This window comes from Halichoerus grypus, chromosome 11 (assembly GCF_964656455.1).
Source record: "Halichoerus grypus chromosome 11, mHalGry1.hap1.1, whole genome shotgun sequence".
Classification (NCBI taxonomy): domain Eukaryota; kingdom Metazoa; phylum Chordata; class Mammalia; order Carnivora; family Phocidae; genus Halichoerus; species Halichoerus grypus.
Genome location: NC_135722.1, coordinates 13,961,547 through 13,978,433, shown reverse-complemented (window position 1 = coordinate 13,978,433; position 16,887 = coordinate 13,961,547). Strand labels below are relative to the sequence as shown.

Genomic DNA, 16,887 nt, shown 5'->3' with positions numbered 1-16,887 from the left:
GTGTTTTCTCAGTGGCCAGAAATACCAGTTTCTGAGGGGCTTGTGTTGTAGATGGTAATACAAAGAAGAGAAAAAGACAGGTCAGGTGTCCCAAGTGTGCATTTAATCTCAGTGTAAATATTTTTGTGAAGTTCAGTCACCCTCGTCTTCTGGAGAAATAGGTTCTTAATCTAGCTGTTTACTTTCTTCCCTCAGCCCCTGGTCCAGTTTCTGACTTTCGAGTGACGAATGTCAGCACAAGGGCAATTGGCTTAGCTTGGAGGAGCAATGACTCAGATTTCTTTAAGATACTTACCAGAAAGGATGAAAGTGGAGAATCTCAGGAGAACACAACCAGCGACCAAAGTATTGTCATTGGTGGCTTATCCCCCGGAACCATGTATGTTTTTGAAATATTTCCAAGAGGACCAAATGGGACTGAAGGGGATCCCCAGACAGTTCGCAATAGCACTGGTAAGCAAATAGGCTGTGTTTTCTGTTAAACTGTTTCTTGAAGGAAATCAGTGTAATTTATAATGTCAAGTTTTTCAAATATTGCTTTTCTTTTTATCTAAGAAAAATCTTAAAAAAATTTATCATGACAGTAATGCATATTCATTATATAAAATACACAGACAAGCAAAAAGAAGAAAATCACATAGTAAACCTATCAACCAGAAATAATCACTGACAACTTTTGGTGTGTTTTTGGTGTATGAAATAATCATTGATAACTTTTATGATTTTATAATTTTAAGATAATATAGGTGTGTGTGTACATATATTTGTATTTTTTTTCTTTTATGAACATTGAAGTCATCCTATTCACGTGGTTTTATAATCTGCTTTTTTCTACCTAGCGGCTTCTTACGGATATTTTTCCCTTTCAGTATAAATATTTCTACAGGATAATTTTAATACCTGCCTGGCATTCCATTGTCTAAATCAAGGGTCAACAGATAATAATGGCCTATGGGCCAAATCTGGCCCACTGCCTGTTTTTATAAAGTTTTATTGGAACACAACTATGCTTATATATTTACATATTGTCTGTCACTTCTTTTGTGCTAAAAATGAGTAGTTGCAACAGAAAATATATGCTCCATAAAGCTTAAAATATTTATTCTGTGGTCCTTAAAGAAAAACTTGGTTGACCCCTGGGATAGATCATTGTTATTCAAAGTGTGATCCAGGGACCCCTGTGAGTCCCCTAGGTTCTTTCAAGGGGTTGACAAGGTATTATTATTATCATCATAATGCTGCTAAAATGATACTTGGTTTTTTCACCTTTATTCTCTCATGATGAGTGTATAATGGAGTTTTCCAGATGCTATATGACAAGGGATGACATCATCATTTGGATGACTAATGGAATGTATACTTGTGTATTCTTATGTTTTAAAAATTTCCTCATTTTTTATTTCTGATACAGTAAATATAAATATAGCCTACATAAATAAAAATTCTCTTTTAAGAAGGTAAAGGGGTCCTGAGATTCAAAAGTTTAAGAATCACTGATCTGGATGTATTGTAACTTACTTAACTACTCCTCTTTTATTGGACAAATAGATTATTTACAATCTTTCATAAATAACATTGTTCTTTAAGGTTAAATGATATTAATGAAAGTATCTCATGAAAACAACTTAATGTTCATTACTGTTGTTTTTAAAATCTGAAATAAATATTTTTGGGAAAGTTTGGAAAACATACACTATTCTTTGATCTTTGATTGTAGGAGAATTGAGGGGGAGAATAAAGAAATAAGAATAATTCCTGTAGCCACACATGAAATCAGTTGGGCTTTTGAGATTTTCCTTGTGTAGGTTTCTTCAACTCTGTTGGTTGGGTTAAGACATTGCTAGTTACTTGGAAGATCTGCTTCCAAAATAAAGAACTGCTACCATGCATTCCTCAGATGAAAGGTAGTAATTCCTTTTCAAGTCTGAATTTTAGATTGGACTGTTGAGATATGGGGTCTTAATGTCAACATATATTTCTTTTCTTCTTTTGAGAATGTTGCTAATGATGAGGATCACCATGGTGCAGGACCCTTGATTTTGTGTGACTTGCCAATGACCAGAGCTTAATGTAATAATAGTTAAACATAGTGGGGGTCTGCAGAGTGCTGGGCTCTCATCCTTTATTTTTAAATTTTTATTACAACTTCATGAGGTGGGTACTGTTAAGCTCTCTATTTTCCAGAGTAGGGAATGGGAGCTTTGTGAGCTTAGTAGTTAACTGGCCCAGAGTGACAAGGTAGTGCACTGGCCTCTGTCTGGCTTTGAAGAGTGGGGTCTTGACAAGAATGTGGACTGACACTTTGACATCGTGCGGCTGCAAAGCAATTTAGGACTGTTTGTTGAGAAGGCATGTCTGGTACTGTAGCCTATAGTTGAGTCTCATTGAACGGAAATCAAGAAGAGTGGTAGTAAGGCACTCGTCTCTTAGGGGATTACCATTCTATTATTGAACAACTTATATTATTACTAAAATTGGTATAACAGTATTAAAGGCAATTTTGAAGAAGGGAAACAAATATAGTATGACCCAGCAATTCCAGTCATATATATATGTATATATGGGACTGGAACAGTTATCTGTACACTGGCGTTCATAGTAGCATGATTCACAATAGCTAAGAGGCGGAAACAACCTAGTGTCCGTCAACAGAGCAGTGGATAGACAAAATATGGTATATCTACACAATAGAATATTTTTCAGCCATAAAAAGAATGAAATTCTGGCTCTTTTTTGTGGTGCCTCGGAGGCGGTAGGCTGCTTCAGGATGAAGCTGAACATCTCTTTCCCAGCTACTGGCTGCCAGAAACTCATTGAAGTGGACGATGAACGCAAACTTGGTAACTTTTATGAGAAGCGTATGGCCACCGAAGTTGCTGCTGATGCTCTGGGTGAAGAATGGAAGGGTTATGTGGTCCGAATCTGTGGTGGCAATGACAAACAAGGCTTCCCCACGAAGCAGGGTGTCTTGACCCATCCCGTGTCCACCTGCTGCTGGGTAAGGGACAGTCCTGCTATAGACCAAGGAGGACTAGAGAGAGAAAGCGCAAATTGGTTCAGGGTTGCATTGTGGATGCCAATCTCAGTGTTCTCAACTTGGTCATTGTAAAAAAAGGGGAGAAGGATATTCCTGGACTCGCTGATACTGTGTGCCTCGTCGCCTGGGGCCCAAAAGAGCCAGCAGAATCCGCCAACTTTTCAGTCTCTCTAAAGAAGCTGATGTCCGCCAGTATGTTGTGAGAAAGCCCCTAAACAAAGAAGGTGAGAAACCTAGAACCAAAGCGCCTGAGATTCAGCGTCTTGTCACTCCACGTGTCCTTCAGCACAAACATTGGCGTATTGCTTTGAAGAAGCAGCACACTAGGAAAAATAAGGAAGAGGCTGCAGAATATGCTAAACTTTTGGCCAAGAGAATGAAGGAGGCCAAAGAAAAACGCCAGGAACAGATTGCTAAGAGACGGAGGCTGTCCTGTCTGAGAGCTTCTACCTCTAAGTCTGAGTCCAGTCAAAAATGAGATTTTCTGAGTGACAAATAAATAAGATCAGACATTAAAAAAAAAAAAAAGAAAAAGAATGAAATTCTGGTACCTGCTACAATGTGGACGAACCTCCAGAACATTAGGCTACATGAAAGAAGCCAGACACAGAGGACAAATATTGTATGTTTCCATTTGCAAGAGGTTCTTGTAATAGGCAAGTTCACAGAGACTAAAGTAAAATAGGAGTTACCAGGAGGGAGGATTTGCTGTTTCATGGGAACAGAGTGTATGTTGGTGGTGTTGGAATGTTTTGGGTATAGATGGTGGTGCTGGTTACACAACATTGTGAATGTGTTTAATGCCGCCGAGTTGTACATTTACAAATGGTTAAAATGATAAATATCATATGTATTTTACCACCATCAAAAGGAAGGGAATCAAGAATAACGCCTCTCTTCTAACGCAGCTGCATTCTTTTCACGTCTGTGTCCACAGTCATAGGTTTTGTTTATATCATTGTAATTATTATACAAATCATTGTATTTTGTATTTGAACTTTTTTTTTTTTATGGTCTTCATGTTTTTAGTGGCTGCAGAATGTTTCATTAGGTAGCCAGATCACAGTTTACAAAGCCCTTCTCTTTTTGTGGAATATTTAGATTATTTGTAGGTTCTTTTACCTTTATAGATAATGGCTTTCTTTTATGGTCTTTGTGGAATCCCTTTGACATCAGGAATTTGGTGGTAAGGAAAGAAGCCTCTCAAAGCTGCCTCCCTTTAAGGAGAACACACTTAAAAAAAAAAAAATTTTGGAAGAGAGTATATGCATGTGGTACAAAATAATGATAAAAAAAAAAAAACCCACAAAATGTTTTACAGTGAAAATATTTCCCTCTTTTGTCCCCTCAGCCACTCAATTTCTCTCATTAGAGATGACCGTGGTTCCCAGGTGAAGAGAGAAGTGTTTTGAAAGCAAGGGTGGAAAAGACGCCCTGCTTATGTCATTATTTCTGGGCCACGATCTGTGCATTCATATTATATCTGGTTCAGTGTGTAGAGGCGAGGTGGGCAGATCAGGGTCCCCACAGTACTCCTGAGGGAGATTTCTCTTCTGAGCCCAGCTCTGAGGGTGGACCATGTGTGTGTGTTTTCCCTTCACCCCGGCCTCAAATTCTCCCTACCTAGTGAATGTCAACTCTTCAGTATGCCTGACTATGTTATAGAAAGATGTTTTCTTTTGAGGAAGTGATTAAAAAATAAAAATCTAGTTATCGAGATACAGGATACATCCTGAAAAACACACACAGCCTAAGTGTGTGGCTTGATGAATTTTCACAAATTGAACCCATCTGGTCATCAGCACTCAGATGAGGAATCTGAACATGATTTCCACTCCAGAAGACCCCTGAAGGGGGCGTTTTTAGGGCAAAAGCAAAAGACCAGAGAACTGACAGGATGAATTGGTACATTCATCTGTGTTATGGAAGAGCCAAAATCCTGGAAAGAAATGAGTGTGTGTGTTTCTCACTTGTTTTGGAGTTTACATTTTGTGAACTCATTTGAGGCTTTAATGGCAAAAGAACAGTTGTCTTGACACTTCGAAATCAAGCTGGGCATTATGATGGTCCTTGACAGACTTCCTTTTCTCTTCCTTTCTTCCAACCAGACCCCAGTGCAGTCTTTGACATCCGTGTGCTCCAAGTCACCACAACCGAAATGGAGTTGGAGTGGCAGAATATAGACAGTGCTTCTGACTATACCTACTGCCTGCATGTATGGTCCAAGTACGGCTTTAACAAGACAAACAGTTCTCACAAAGCCATCACTCTCAAAGACTTGGTTCCAGGCACGTTATACAACATCACAGTCTTTCCAGAAGTGAACCACGTCGTGGGCAAGTCCGGCTTCACTGCACAGTACACACGTAAGTTTCTTAGGTTGCCCTGCCAAGGGTTGTTCTCTCTGACCCTGTCCTGGAGGGTGGGAAGTAAGCGTTGGTTAAATATTAGGGAAACCACTATGTTTCTGGGCTCCCGGTAGAGTAGGAAGCGGCTTAAGCGGAAAACATTGGAAAACAGCAAAGGTCCTGCTGTTCTTGGCATTGGTGCTGAGCCCTGTGAACCTGGAATTGTCTTTAGAAGCAGAAAGTGATCCGATAAGCATGGACGACGTAACTGTTCCATTCATTCCTTGGGAATACAGACAAGAGGAGGGTCTCCTTGTCATGTTGACGTTAGATGATATTGCCCAAGTGAGGAGCTTTGCACGCAGCAGTAAGCGTGTCTTGCTAATGTTTGATCTAACTATATGGTAGACATGGTAGTTTGTGTTATCTTTTTAGTATATTTTTCTCTTTCATTAATCAGATTTCCAAAACAGATAGGAAATTATATCTGGAAAATATATTTCAGATAAGCTTAAAAGTATTAAAAAAATTTTTTTGAGACTTAATCTGTATAATTATTTTCTGAAGGTCTTTTTGGGAAGCCTTCTATCGTTTGAGTCAGCAAACGTAACTTTTATTTATTCTGTCCCAAAGGGGCCAGGCTATTTTTAGAGGCAGTAAATAAAATAGTCCTGGAATTGAACGCTAATCCATGCTTTTTTTTTTTTTTTAAATGAAGGGCCCAGCAATGTATCTAATATTGAAATAAGTACCAACACCACAGCAGCATCCTTAATTTGGCAGAACTCTGATGAAGCTTCTGATACGTACATCTACCACCTTCTTATTGAGAAGGATGGAAATTCCAGCAGGGCAACACAACTTGTCACAGACATGGGTGTCACCAGTGCCACAGTCACTGAGTTGATACCTGGCTCAGCATACACAGTGGAGATCTTCACCCAAGTGGGGAACACCACCTGGTCCCTGGCTCCTAGCTGGCAGTCATTCTGTACAGGTGAGTAGCCCCAGGTGCCACTTGGACTCTTTCCTGTGTGGTGCTGACCTTGAAGGTAGGTCCTCCACAGCCTTTATTAAGTTTCTTGTAGTATGCAGTACACTGATCTCTTTGAGACATCCTATTAGCTTATTAGTGCTGTCTTATCATTTATTCATTCAACAAGTATTTATTGAGCAGTTGCTATATGCCGGGCGCTGTTAAGTGACACCTGTAAGTCCCAGCCTTCCTGGAACTTTTATTCTGGTGGGGAACACAGATAATAAACAAGATAAATAAGTAAGCTATTAGATGACGATTACTGCTAGGGAGGGGGAAAAGAACAAGGAAGGGGGCGATGAGATGTTTATCTAGGGTGCGCCAGTGAAAAGGTAACTGTTCAGCGAAGACCTGAAGGAAGTGAAGGAGCCAGCCATATGGCTATCAGGGCACAGAGCATTATAGGTAGAGAAACAGCCAGTGCAAAGGCCCTGAGGCTGGAGTATGCCTGCTTTGTTGAAGGAAGAGCAGGAGGCCAGGATGGCAGGGGTGGACCAATGGGAGCAAGGGGGCGACGGATGGGGAGATGGTGAGACCCAAGAAGTAATGGGCCAGGAAATGGATGCCATCCAGGCTTGTAGTTCATAGTTTGGCTTCCCCACTGAAGAAGATTGAAAGGATATTGTTAAAATGGATGCTCAGCCTTTTCACCTGTCTTGATCCTTATCTCTCAGCGCAAATAGTGCTATAAAGAGAGGGGCAGCCTTGTGTTTAACTGAGGGAGCTTTCAGAGAGGACCCCAGGGACTGTTTTACAGATGCTTCTGAGTCCTTCGGCTCACAGATCTGGTTGGGGCACCTTTGTCACCTTGGCAGCTGTGCACCACCTTATCCTCTACCCTCTTTGTACCTATATCTTCTCTTCCTTTGACCAAGCTACTCAAGTGTGTTCAGGCTGATTTGGAAGTGGAGGGTTCCCATTGGATCAGCCTCCCTGGTAGTATAGGAGCTGGGACCTTGATGACCTGTGACCTCTCACGTGGAGCAGCTAGAGAAATCCTGGCAGCTCTGAGTCACCTCTGCTAACGTGGGCTCCATCCGCCTGGTCTGGACACTGATCTTTGGGGTTTGGGTGGCTTCCGTTGCTGATATTTATCTTATCTATAATTATTGCCGCCTATAACAAGAGAAATATGTATGAGCATTTATGACTGGGGGTGGCTGGAAGAGGAGCTGTGGAGGTAGGTGTGCATTGGGCAGATTACTTTTCCAGGCGTCAGGTGGAGAATGTGGTAGGTGCACCAAGTGATTTGTTAGTGCTTTTTCTGCTGTAAAATACTGCAGCACTGAAATAGTGATAATACTCTCGCCCAGTACATTAGTCCACAACCCCAGGATCATGACCTGAGCCAACATCAAGAGTCGGAAGCTTAACCGACTGACCAGCCAGGCACTCCTAACACCCCATTTTAAAGATGAAGAAACTGACCCCATTTACCATTGATTATTCAGCATGTTGTGTGTCTATAAAATACCCTGGACTTGGACTTAGAAAACCTGGGGTCCAGTTTTGCCTCTGTTGCTTATCAGCCATGTCATCTTTAGCGACTTAATGTAACCCATCGAAGCCTCAGCTGATTCGTCGGCGGAGTGGGCCAGCATTAATCCTACCTCTTCCAGAAGGATTGTCAGGAGGGCCCCAAGATGAGATGACGTGGGTGAAGTAGTTGCTGCTCCATACCGTTATGTCACAGTGAGCTCTCACGGAGCCCTGTTCTCTTCCAGCGTGGTGACTGACGGCCACTGTTTCATATAATCCCCATACAGTCCTGCAGCTGAGGCTTAGTTGGGGGACTGAGCCAAGGTCACACAGTTCAGTAATGCCTGATTCAAGGTCAGCCTCTGCCTCTTCTGCCGTACCTCATGGCTCTCTCCTCATTACAGATGAGCCAGGATTCTGCTGCTCGCTAAGGGCCAGTGTTTGCAAAGGCACAAGTCCCAGACTGTCACGATGAGCTGTGCTTGCTTTGCAGATCCTGTACCAGTAGCCTCCTTCCACTGCGAAGTTGTCCCCAAAGAGCCAACCTTGATTCTCAAGTGGGCCTGCCCTCCTGGCACCAACATGGGCTTCCAGCTGGAGATCAGCAGAGGAGCTTGGAAAAATGTGACAGACCTGGAGGGCTGCTCCTCAGAGAACGGCACCGAGTACAGGACGGAAGTCACATATTTGAATTTTTCTACCTCCTACAACATCAGCATCGCTGCCTCTTTCTGTGACAAGATGGCGTCTCCCGCCCAAAACACCTGCCTCACTGGCATCACAGGTAGGCTTTGTGGTGGCGGCGGTGGGGGGGGGTGCAGGTGGCACTGGGGTCACCCCTGGAGAATGCTGACCCAGTGGATCTGCAAGTGTGGCCTAGAAATCTGTATTTCTTTTTAAATTTCTGCTAAAATACGTGTTTTTGTTGGCATAGACTGTTAATTCTATAGAAATCTAGTCTTAAAAAGCAGAGTAAGAGGGACTCTTTTTTAGTATTCCAAAAGTTTCCTTTATTTTACAGAATAATTCATTGCCATGTTTTCTTTTAAGTGGTAAGTTCCCTTATTGCATTAAAAAAAAGCATTTTCATAGAAATATTCAGATACAGAAGTAGAAGAAAGCATAAAGAAACCCACATATCCATCATCACCCAGTTGGACATTTGTCAGAGTTTGACCAATCTTCTTTGATTTAGATCCCCTCCTCCCTGATTGGATTACTTTGAGACCAGTCCTGGTCATTCTGTACTTTTATTTATAAATATTTCAAGAAGTATTCCTCCTGGATAGAGGCTCCTTTCCCCTTTCTTTCAGACAGAACCACATTGCTATTACCATCACACTTAAAAAGTGAACAGTACTTTTATTCACCACGATCACCTATCCAGTCAAGATTCATATTTCCCTAGAGTCCATATTGACAAGCTCCCCAGCTATTTTGAGGAACGGGGGTCACTTCCTGTCCAGGGGATCCCACTAGTCAAACTTTTCATGCTCATTGTCCTTATTTTTTGTACTTGGAAAAATGTTGCTTCTTACAGCTTTGCTTCATTTTTATCTGTCTTTTCCTCACCATGCCTTTGCCTACATTACATCTTAGATCAATGTAGTGGGTTGGTTTTGCTTTGTGCTTTTTGACCCCTGGGTATGTTTCCTTTAGGGTATCAGAATGTTTCTGGAAATTTTCCAGAGAATCTGTGGTTGTAATAGTAAGAGAAGAAGGTCTCTTACTACAGGGACACTGACTTGAAAAGTGGTTGCGGGGTTCTGTGGACAGAGCCTTGGATTTAGACAGGCAGACCTGGGTTTGATTCTAAGTTCTGCCTTTTACCAGCTATGTGATCTCAGAAAAGCTACCTAATCTCTATGAGTCTTGTTTTTCTTAGTTATAAAAAGGGGAAATAATACTAGCTTTCAGGACTGTTATACAAATTAGGTGAGGTAATGTGTATGGAAGACACACTTGAGAACGGCCATGTATGGGTGCTAGGGTTGTGCACCACGCAATTCCAGGGGACACCATTCATAGGGACTGCAGTGTGCATGGGGCTGCTTGGAGTTGTATAGTACACAACTGTATCAGGTGGCCTGGGTGACACTCCTTTGGGCTTCTGCAGCACTCTAGAACATAATAGAAATAATGAACCTTTTTTGTAGTTCTGTTTTATAATGTCATCTCTTCAGCCACTGAGGATCGTAAGCCATGTCTGAAGTGGTATTTCTGGGGCTACACACAGTGTCTAGGGAAGAAAAGGAACTTGTCAGAAATAGTTGTTTCTGAAGCTGAACAGTATGGTTGGTTTGGATAATGACCACTTCTTTAGTCTAGTAATTCTCTTACTTTTTAATCTGTAGCTCTCCCTTTCCTCAGATGAATTTTTCTTTAAGATTTATTTATTTGTTTGAGAGAGAGAGAACGGGGGGCGGGGTAGGCGCGGGAAGAGGGGCAGAGGGAGAGAATCTTCAAGCAGACTCCGGGCTGAGCATGGAGCCTGATGGCGGGGCTCGATCTCACGACCCATGAGATCATGACCTGAACCGAAACCAAGAGTTGATCGCTCAACCATCTGAGCTACGCAGGTTTCCCCCTTCCCACAGATGAATTTTTATATACAAATTTAACACATCTTTTATTTACCATAAAAGTGGAGCTGTATTTTCTCTGGGAGGTATGGGATGGGTAAATCTTGGAGAAATGGAGTGATGGTTTTTTAGCCATCATTTGTTAGTTGCTCACTCTATGCCCCAGGGTAAGGGACACTGGTGAGTAAGGCAGACAGGGTCCCTGGTGCATAGGATTCAGATAAGCAGAGAGGGAAAGGATTTCCAGCCCTGCAGGTAGATGAGCTAGCATGCTACTGACGATCTAGTCCCCTCTGGGCAGCTAGAAGGCAAAGAGCTGAGGGGAATCCTGGGAGCCTGGGTTAGGAAGCCTGGCTAGGCGGTTGACAGTTAGAAATGGGGATAGCGCCCCCAAGTGGTCACTGCTCTCAGTTACTTGAGAGGTTGCCCAAAGCTGTGCTGTCCAGTAGAAAATAATTTCTTAAGAGCCGCATTAAAAAAAAAGTAAAAAAGAGGCACCTGGGTGGCTCAGTGGGTTAAGTGTCTGCCTTTGGCTCAGGTCGTGATCCCAGGGTCCTGGGATGGAGCTTGGCGTCAGGCTCCCTTGCTCAGTGGGGAGTCCGCCTCTCCCTCTGCCTTTGCCCCTCCCCTGCCCACCCGAGCGCGCTCACTCTCTCTGCCCTCTCTCTTTCTCAAATAAATAAAATCTTTACGAAAATTAAAAAATAAAAAAAGTAAAAAGGAAGAGCCAACATTGATTTAAATCACATTTTATTTAACTCAGTATATTAAAAGGATCATTTCAACATGTACTCTACATGAAGTCAATTATTGATGAGTTATTTTACATTCTTTTCTCATGCTAAGTCTTTGACATCCAGTCTGTGTCTTACATGTCTAGCACGCCCGAATTTGGGCTGGTCATGTTTTATGAGCTCACAGCTCCGTGTGGCTGGTGGCTGCTGTGCTGGGCGGTGCAAATGTGAGAGCCACGCTGTGGTGTTTTCGCTCAGTTTTCTCAGTCTCCCTGAATCTTTTTTTTTTTTTTTTAAAGATTTTATTTATTTATTTGAGAGAGAGAATGAGATAGAGAGAGCATGAGAGGGGGGAGGGTCAGAGGGAGAAGCAGACTCCCCGCTGAGCAGGGAGCCCGATGCGGGACTCGATCCCAGGACTCCAGGATCATGACCTGAGCTGAAGGCAGTTGCTTAACCAACTGAGCCACCCAGGCGCCCAGTCTCCCTGAATCTTGACCACAATAATGAAAACACTCTAACTGTATGTGGGAGACAAATTTAGGTAGAGAGAGAGAGAGAGAGAGAGAGAGAGAGTGTGTGTGTGTGTGTGTGTGTGTGTGTGTGTGTGTGTAGAAGGATCATCTTTAATTCAGCATTTTCTTCCTTTTGTATTAATTCGGAGGCTGACCTCAGAAGCTCAGTTCAGAAAGCGGAGGCACGTCGTCATGGAGGTTGTGCATGGAATGTTCCTGCGTGGGCTTTTCTGGTTTCTGGGAAGAGGGTTGGTCGGGTTTTTCTAGGTGGCGTTTTTAACCAACTCCAGCAAAATAAATGAGGACTTTAGTTTGAAGAATGTGGACCAGGAACACAGCCAGGCCTCAGGAGAAAGTGCATCCTCTCTATGTCAGCTTTGCTTTTCTCCAGGTCTCTCTGTTCCATCATTGTCCTCAGCCAGCCATGCTGTCTGGTGCCGCATCCACGCGGCGGGCAAGTGGCTGCAGATGGCTCCCCCCTTAGAGTTCCAGCCGCATAGGCTCTCTCTCGCTCTCTGTCTATCCCAGTTCTCTAGGTCAGAGGGGCTGGGGGAAGATAGGAAAGGCAGGTTGTTCAAGCAACAAGGCTGCTGGGAGCCTGCCGGGGCGTGTGGCTGGGCACGCCGAAGGTGCCATTATGAGCTGGTGGATCTGCTGTCTCTGCCCCCCACTTCCTTCCCTGTCCCTTGCTCTGGATGTGCTCTGCGTGAGCCCCCCACACCGCTCCTAGAGCAAGGGCAGAGCTTGAGGGCACTGCAGCAAACTTCTGCTTAATAATTTTGTTCCCCCTTTGGTTTTAAATGGTGGGTAATCATGTTTCGTTTTGTTCTGTTTCAGACCCCCCTTCTCCAGATGGATCCCCGAATATCACGTCCATCAGTCACAATTCAGTAAAGGTTGAGTTCAGTGGGTTTGAAGCCAGCCACGGACCCCTCAAAGCCTATGCGCTCATTCTCACCACTGGGAACGGTAAGGAGGGGTCAGTTATGGGTTGAACAGCCCATGAGCCATGCCGTGACCGGGGGCCATTCCTGTGCCCACTGAGGCACATTGGAGATACAAATACATGTCTGTTTTTACACTGTCACCCACGCTTTGGCACTCAGAAGGGGGTGGGTGAGCTATTTGCCCGATGATCTAGGTCAGGGTTGACAGCCTTTCTGTAAGGGGCTGGATAGCAAATAGTTTAAGCCTCGCAGGCCGTGCAGTCTCTCTCACAGCCACCTGACTCTGGCTCTGTGGGTTGAGAGTAGCCGCAGGGGATGCGTGAAGAATGAGTGTGGTTGTTCCAAAAAAATACTATTTATCAGAATGGGCAACCGACTGGATTTGGCCTGTAGGTTCATACCTTGCTGACCTCTGACCTAGGTTTTTCTTCTCTTTTATAGCACAGAGTCTTTTAGGTGACAGAATGTTAGTCTTAACCAACTCTCTCTCTCTCGCGCGCGCGTGCGGGTACACATATACACGCACACACATCACACTCAAAGGGTAGCTTTCTCTTGAAGGAAAACAGAAAGTGATTTCTGCGTTTGTGGTGGGAACTTGCAGAAAAATCTTCCTTGCAGCTGAGAGAGGAGGTGGCTCACATGCCCCTTTTCCCGGACAGGACTCCATTACATTCTTTGGTGGGAAGAAGGGCATGATTTGAGGGTGTCTTTGTTAGCTGCATGTGGGTGCTTTGCACAAGGCTGGGTTTTCAGGGCCAAGTTTTGTTGTTTTCGTTGATTCTTTAAATGTGAACAATGCAGTGCTGCCTCTGCCCATTCTCTCAGCCCATGGTACTGTCCTCACCTCCTCGAGGACCGAGAGGTCAAGCACCTCGTAAGGGGTGTGGGGATCCTGGAAGACAAGGAATTTGCTGGTGTCATAAACCCATGGCAGAGTTTCAACAACTCATGCTCAGCTCTCTCAGACTCTCTGTCTTTTCATTTTGGGTCTGTTTCAAGTCATTTTGTGGCAAAGGTTTTCAGCAAAATCCAAGCTTAGATGTCGCTGAATGGAGGAGGCAATATTTCAGAGTGACCAGAGTGACCAATACCAGCCTGTGGTGGATGAGACCGCACATGCCAAGTTGATGGTCTGGGTTAGAAATCAACCCCACCGTGTATGCAGTGTGGCCTTGGGCCCAGGTCCTTTTAGCTTTCCGTGCCTTCATTTTCCCACCTGTAAGATGGGGGTAGTAAACCCACGTGAGAAGACTACTGTCAGTGACTATTGTTTAGTGCACAGAGATTAAGTAAGTAAGGCACGTAGAACTTGGTATAAGTAAAGCCTGACACAAGAGCACACATGTGAGAGATGGCAGCTCTCACCATTACTGCCCAGGGTCTATGCCATTATTCAGATGCGTTCCGGGAAACTTATCTCTGTCGGCAATCACTTGCTTATGACTTTCTCCCTGTGTGCCTTTCTTAGCTGCTCACCCGTCTGCAGATGTTTTGAGATATACGTATGAGGATTTCAAAAAGGGGGCCTCAGACACTTACGTGACATACCTCATAACAACAGAAGAAAAGAGACGTTCTCAGGGCTTGGCTGAAGTCTTGAAATACGAAGTCGATGTTGGGAATGAGTCAACCACGCACGGTTATTACAATGGGAAGCTGGAACCCCTGGGCTCCTATCGGTAATGGCCTAGTGGTTCTTGCCCTTTGGGGCTGAGCCTCGTGAGTGCAAAGCTTTCCATGCCTGGGGTGGTGGCCACGTCTCAGCTACCTCTTTCCTTCTTGTCATCCCATAGGGCTTGTGTGGCCGGCTTCACCAACATCACCTTTAACCCTCACAGTAACGGACTCATAGATGGGGCCGAGAGCTACGTGTCCTTCGGTCCCTATTCAGATGCAGTGTTCTTGCCCCAGGATCCAGGTAGAGAAAGAACAACAGTGCTGTTAACATTTCAGCGGGGGTTTTGCTTCCGGTGTCCGCATGCTTCCCTTGGCTCCCTGGGAGGGCTGGTCGCTCCTCCCAGAAGTTGAGATGTCACGTGGCCACCAAGACCCACCTCCGCTTCCTGGAAGGAGGCGCCCGCCCCCCCCCCCCCCATGCCGGTTGCCCTTCCACTCTGCAAACACATTTAGTCCTTTTTTCTCAGTGTGGTCATTTGTGTGCCCACGTGCCAGGCACACCATTTGACTTTCAGAGCATAAAACCTTCCAACGTGAGGGTCAGAAGGAGCCACAGAAGTCATCTTGTCCAGCTCCTCTCTGAGAAATGAGGCTGTGAAGGCCCAGAGAGGGGCAGTGACTTGCGTAGACGCAGGCCTGACACTCCGGCCTCAGACTCCTTGTCAAGCACGCCTGTCCTCTGTCACACAGAATGAAGTGATTCGGGAGCCTCGGGGACGCAGGGGGGTGGTATATACCTTCAAGCCGGAGACAAAGTGATCAACTGGTTCGTTAGTTTGTCTGGTTTTTATACTTGGTAGTTGTTGGCTTCGGGAAAGAAGCCCCAGGAGCAAAGTTCAGGGAGTCCCCACCCCCTTGCCCAGTAAACACATGGGTTTTACGTCACTTGAGCACAGTGCTGTAGGTCCTTCTGCTCGTACGGGGCATTAGTCCCGCAGAATCAGAGGCAGCAGGAACCGTGGGGAACATTTTGTCTAGTGGCTTTTTTTTTTTTTTTAATTTTTTTATTGTTATGTTAATCCCCATACATTACATCATTAGTTTTAGATATAGTGTTCCATGATTCATTGTTTGTGCATAACACCCAGTGCTCCATGCAGAACGTGCCCTCCTCAATACCCATCACCAGGCTAACCCATCCCCCCACCCCCCTCCCCTCCAGAACCCTCAGTTTGTTTTTCAGAGTCCATCGTCTCTCATGGTTCTTCTCCCTTGTCTAGTGGCTTTTAAACAGGGGTCGCTCCAGTCCTGACACCCTCCCCGCCCCCACCCTACCTCCACAAGAGCGTTTCTGCCTGGTTTTCTGTGTTATATATTGGGCTGCTGCATGCAATTTCATTTGAAGAAGGACATCAGCAGTAAGAACAACTCAAAAATCACAGACAGCCCAGTTCCCTACATTTGCAGCTGAGGAACCTGAGGGGAGGGGAGCCAAGACTTTCTCAAGACCAGCCCGTTAGAGGTGGGCTGGGGCTGGGAACCTGGCTCCCAAATGCCTAGACTAATTTTATGTCCAAAGGTATTTCACACACACACACACACACGTTCTGATTTGAGGACTCTGGGCTGGTTGTTTGTGAACATCTTTTTTCTTTTTAAAAACTCGATTTTATTTAAATTCGATTAACATGCAGTGTATTATTAGTTCGCGAGCACCTTCTAAGTGCCTCCCGTTTGGACTTTTCTCAGGTGTCATCTGCGGAGCAGTGTTCGGGTGCATCTTTGGTGCCCTGGTAATTGTGGCTGTGGGAGGCTTCATCTTCTGGAGAAAGAAAAGGTGACTGTTGTTTATGTTGATGATAGTACCCCACTTTTTTTTTTTTTTAAGATTTTCTTTGTTTATTTGTCAGCGAGAGAGAGAGAGAGAGCACAAGCAGGGGGAGTGGCAGAGGGAGAAGCAGGCTTCCCGCCAAGCAGGGAGCCCGATGCGGGGCTCGATTCCAGGACCCTGAGATCATGACCTGAGCCGAAGGCAGATGCTTCACCCACTGAGCCACCCAGGCCTCCCCCCGCCCCATACTCTACTTTTTAAGGGAGTTTTTTACTATGGAAAATTTCAGACATTCACACAGTTGGAAGGACTGGTGTCTTGGGCCCCCACGTCCCCGTCCTCCACACTCTCTACGGACTGGCCAGTCCTACTTCTTCGCAGCCCCGGCCAGCACCAGGTCGCGGCAAACACCGTGCTGTAGGCTGCTCCCTGGAAACCGTGCCTTCTGGTTCACGGGTCAGTTGTGTGGTGTTCAGAGATTTCATTTAGAGTTGGTAAGTTTGAACACACGCTGTCTGACTAGCAGATGGGCAGCTTCGATGTCTACAACGATCTGTGATGTGACACCGAGGAGCGTTAAATAAGTACGGTGCGTAAATAGTAAAAATAGCAGCATCTCTGTTTTGAGCGCTTACTGGGTGCCTGGATTTGTGTTTTCCATCAGCTCTCGTATTCATGGGGCTCTAGGAGGCAGGTCTTCTTATTTTTTATTTTTTTTATGTTATGTTAATCACCATACATTACATCATTAGTTTTTT

General features: G+C 44.7%; 1 protein-coding gene and 1 pseudogene across 1 annotated transcript in view; both read left to right on the top strand.

Annotated features, from left to right (window-relative positions):
• PTPRJ (protein tyrosine phosphatase receptor type J) overlaps window positions 1-16,887 on the top strand; it is a 164,078-nt gene that overhangs the window by 124,215 nt on the left and 22,976 nt on the right. Inside the window, exons 7-14 of the mRNA XM_078058003.1 lie at window positions 196-453; window positions 5,146-5,403; window positions 6,104-6,382; window positions 8,394-8,684; window positions 12,569-12,700; window positions 14,150-14,360; window positions 14,475-14,599; window positions 16,048-16,135. Of these exons, the coding sequence (XP_077914129.1) occupies window positions 196-453; window positions 5,146-5,403; window positions 6,104-6,382; window positions 8,394-8,684; window positions 12,569-12,700; window positions 14,150-14,360; window positions 14,475-14,599; window positions 16,048-16,135 (1,642 nt within the window). The remainder of the gene's footprint in view (window positions 1-195; window positions 454-5,145; window positions 5,404-6,103; window positions 6,383-8,393; window positions 8,685-12,568; window positions 12,701-14,149; window positions 14,361-14,474; window positions 14,600-16,047; window positions 16,136-16,887) is intronic.
• Window positions 2,310-3,798, top strand: LOC118523770 (small ribosomal subunit protein eS6 pseudogene; annotated as a pseudogene).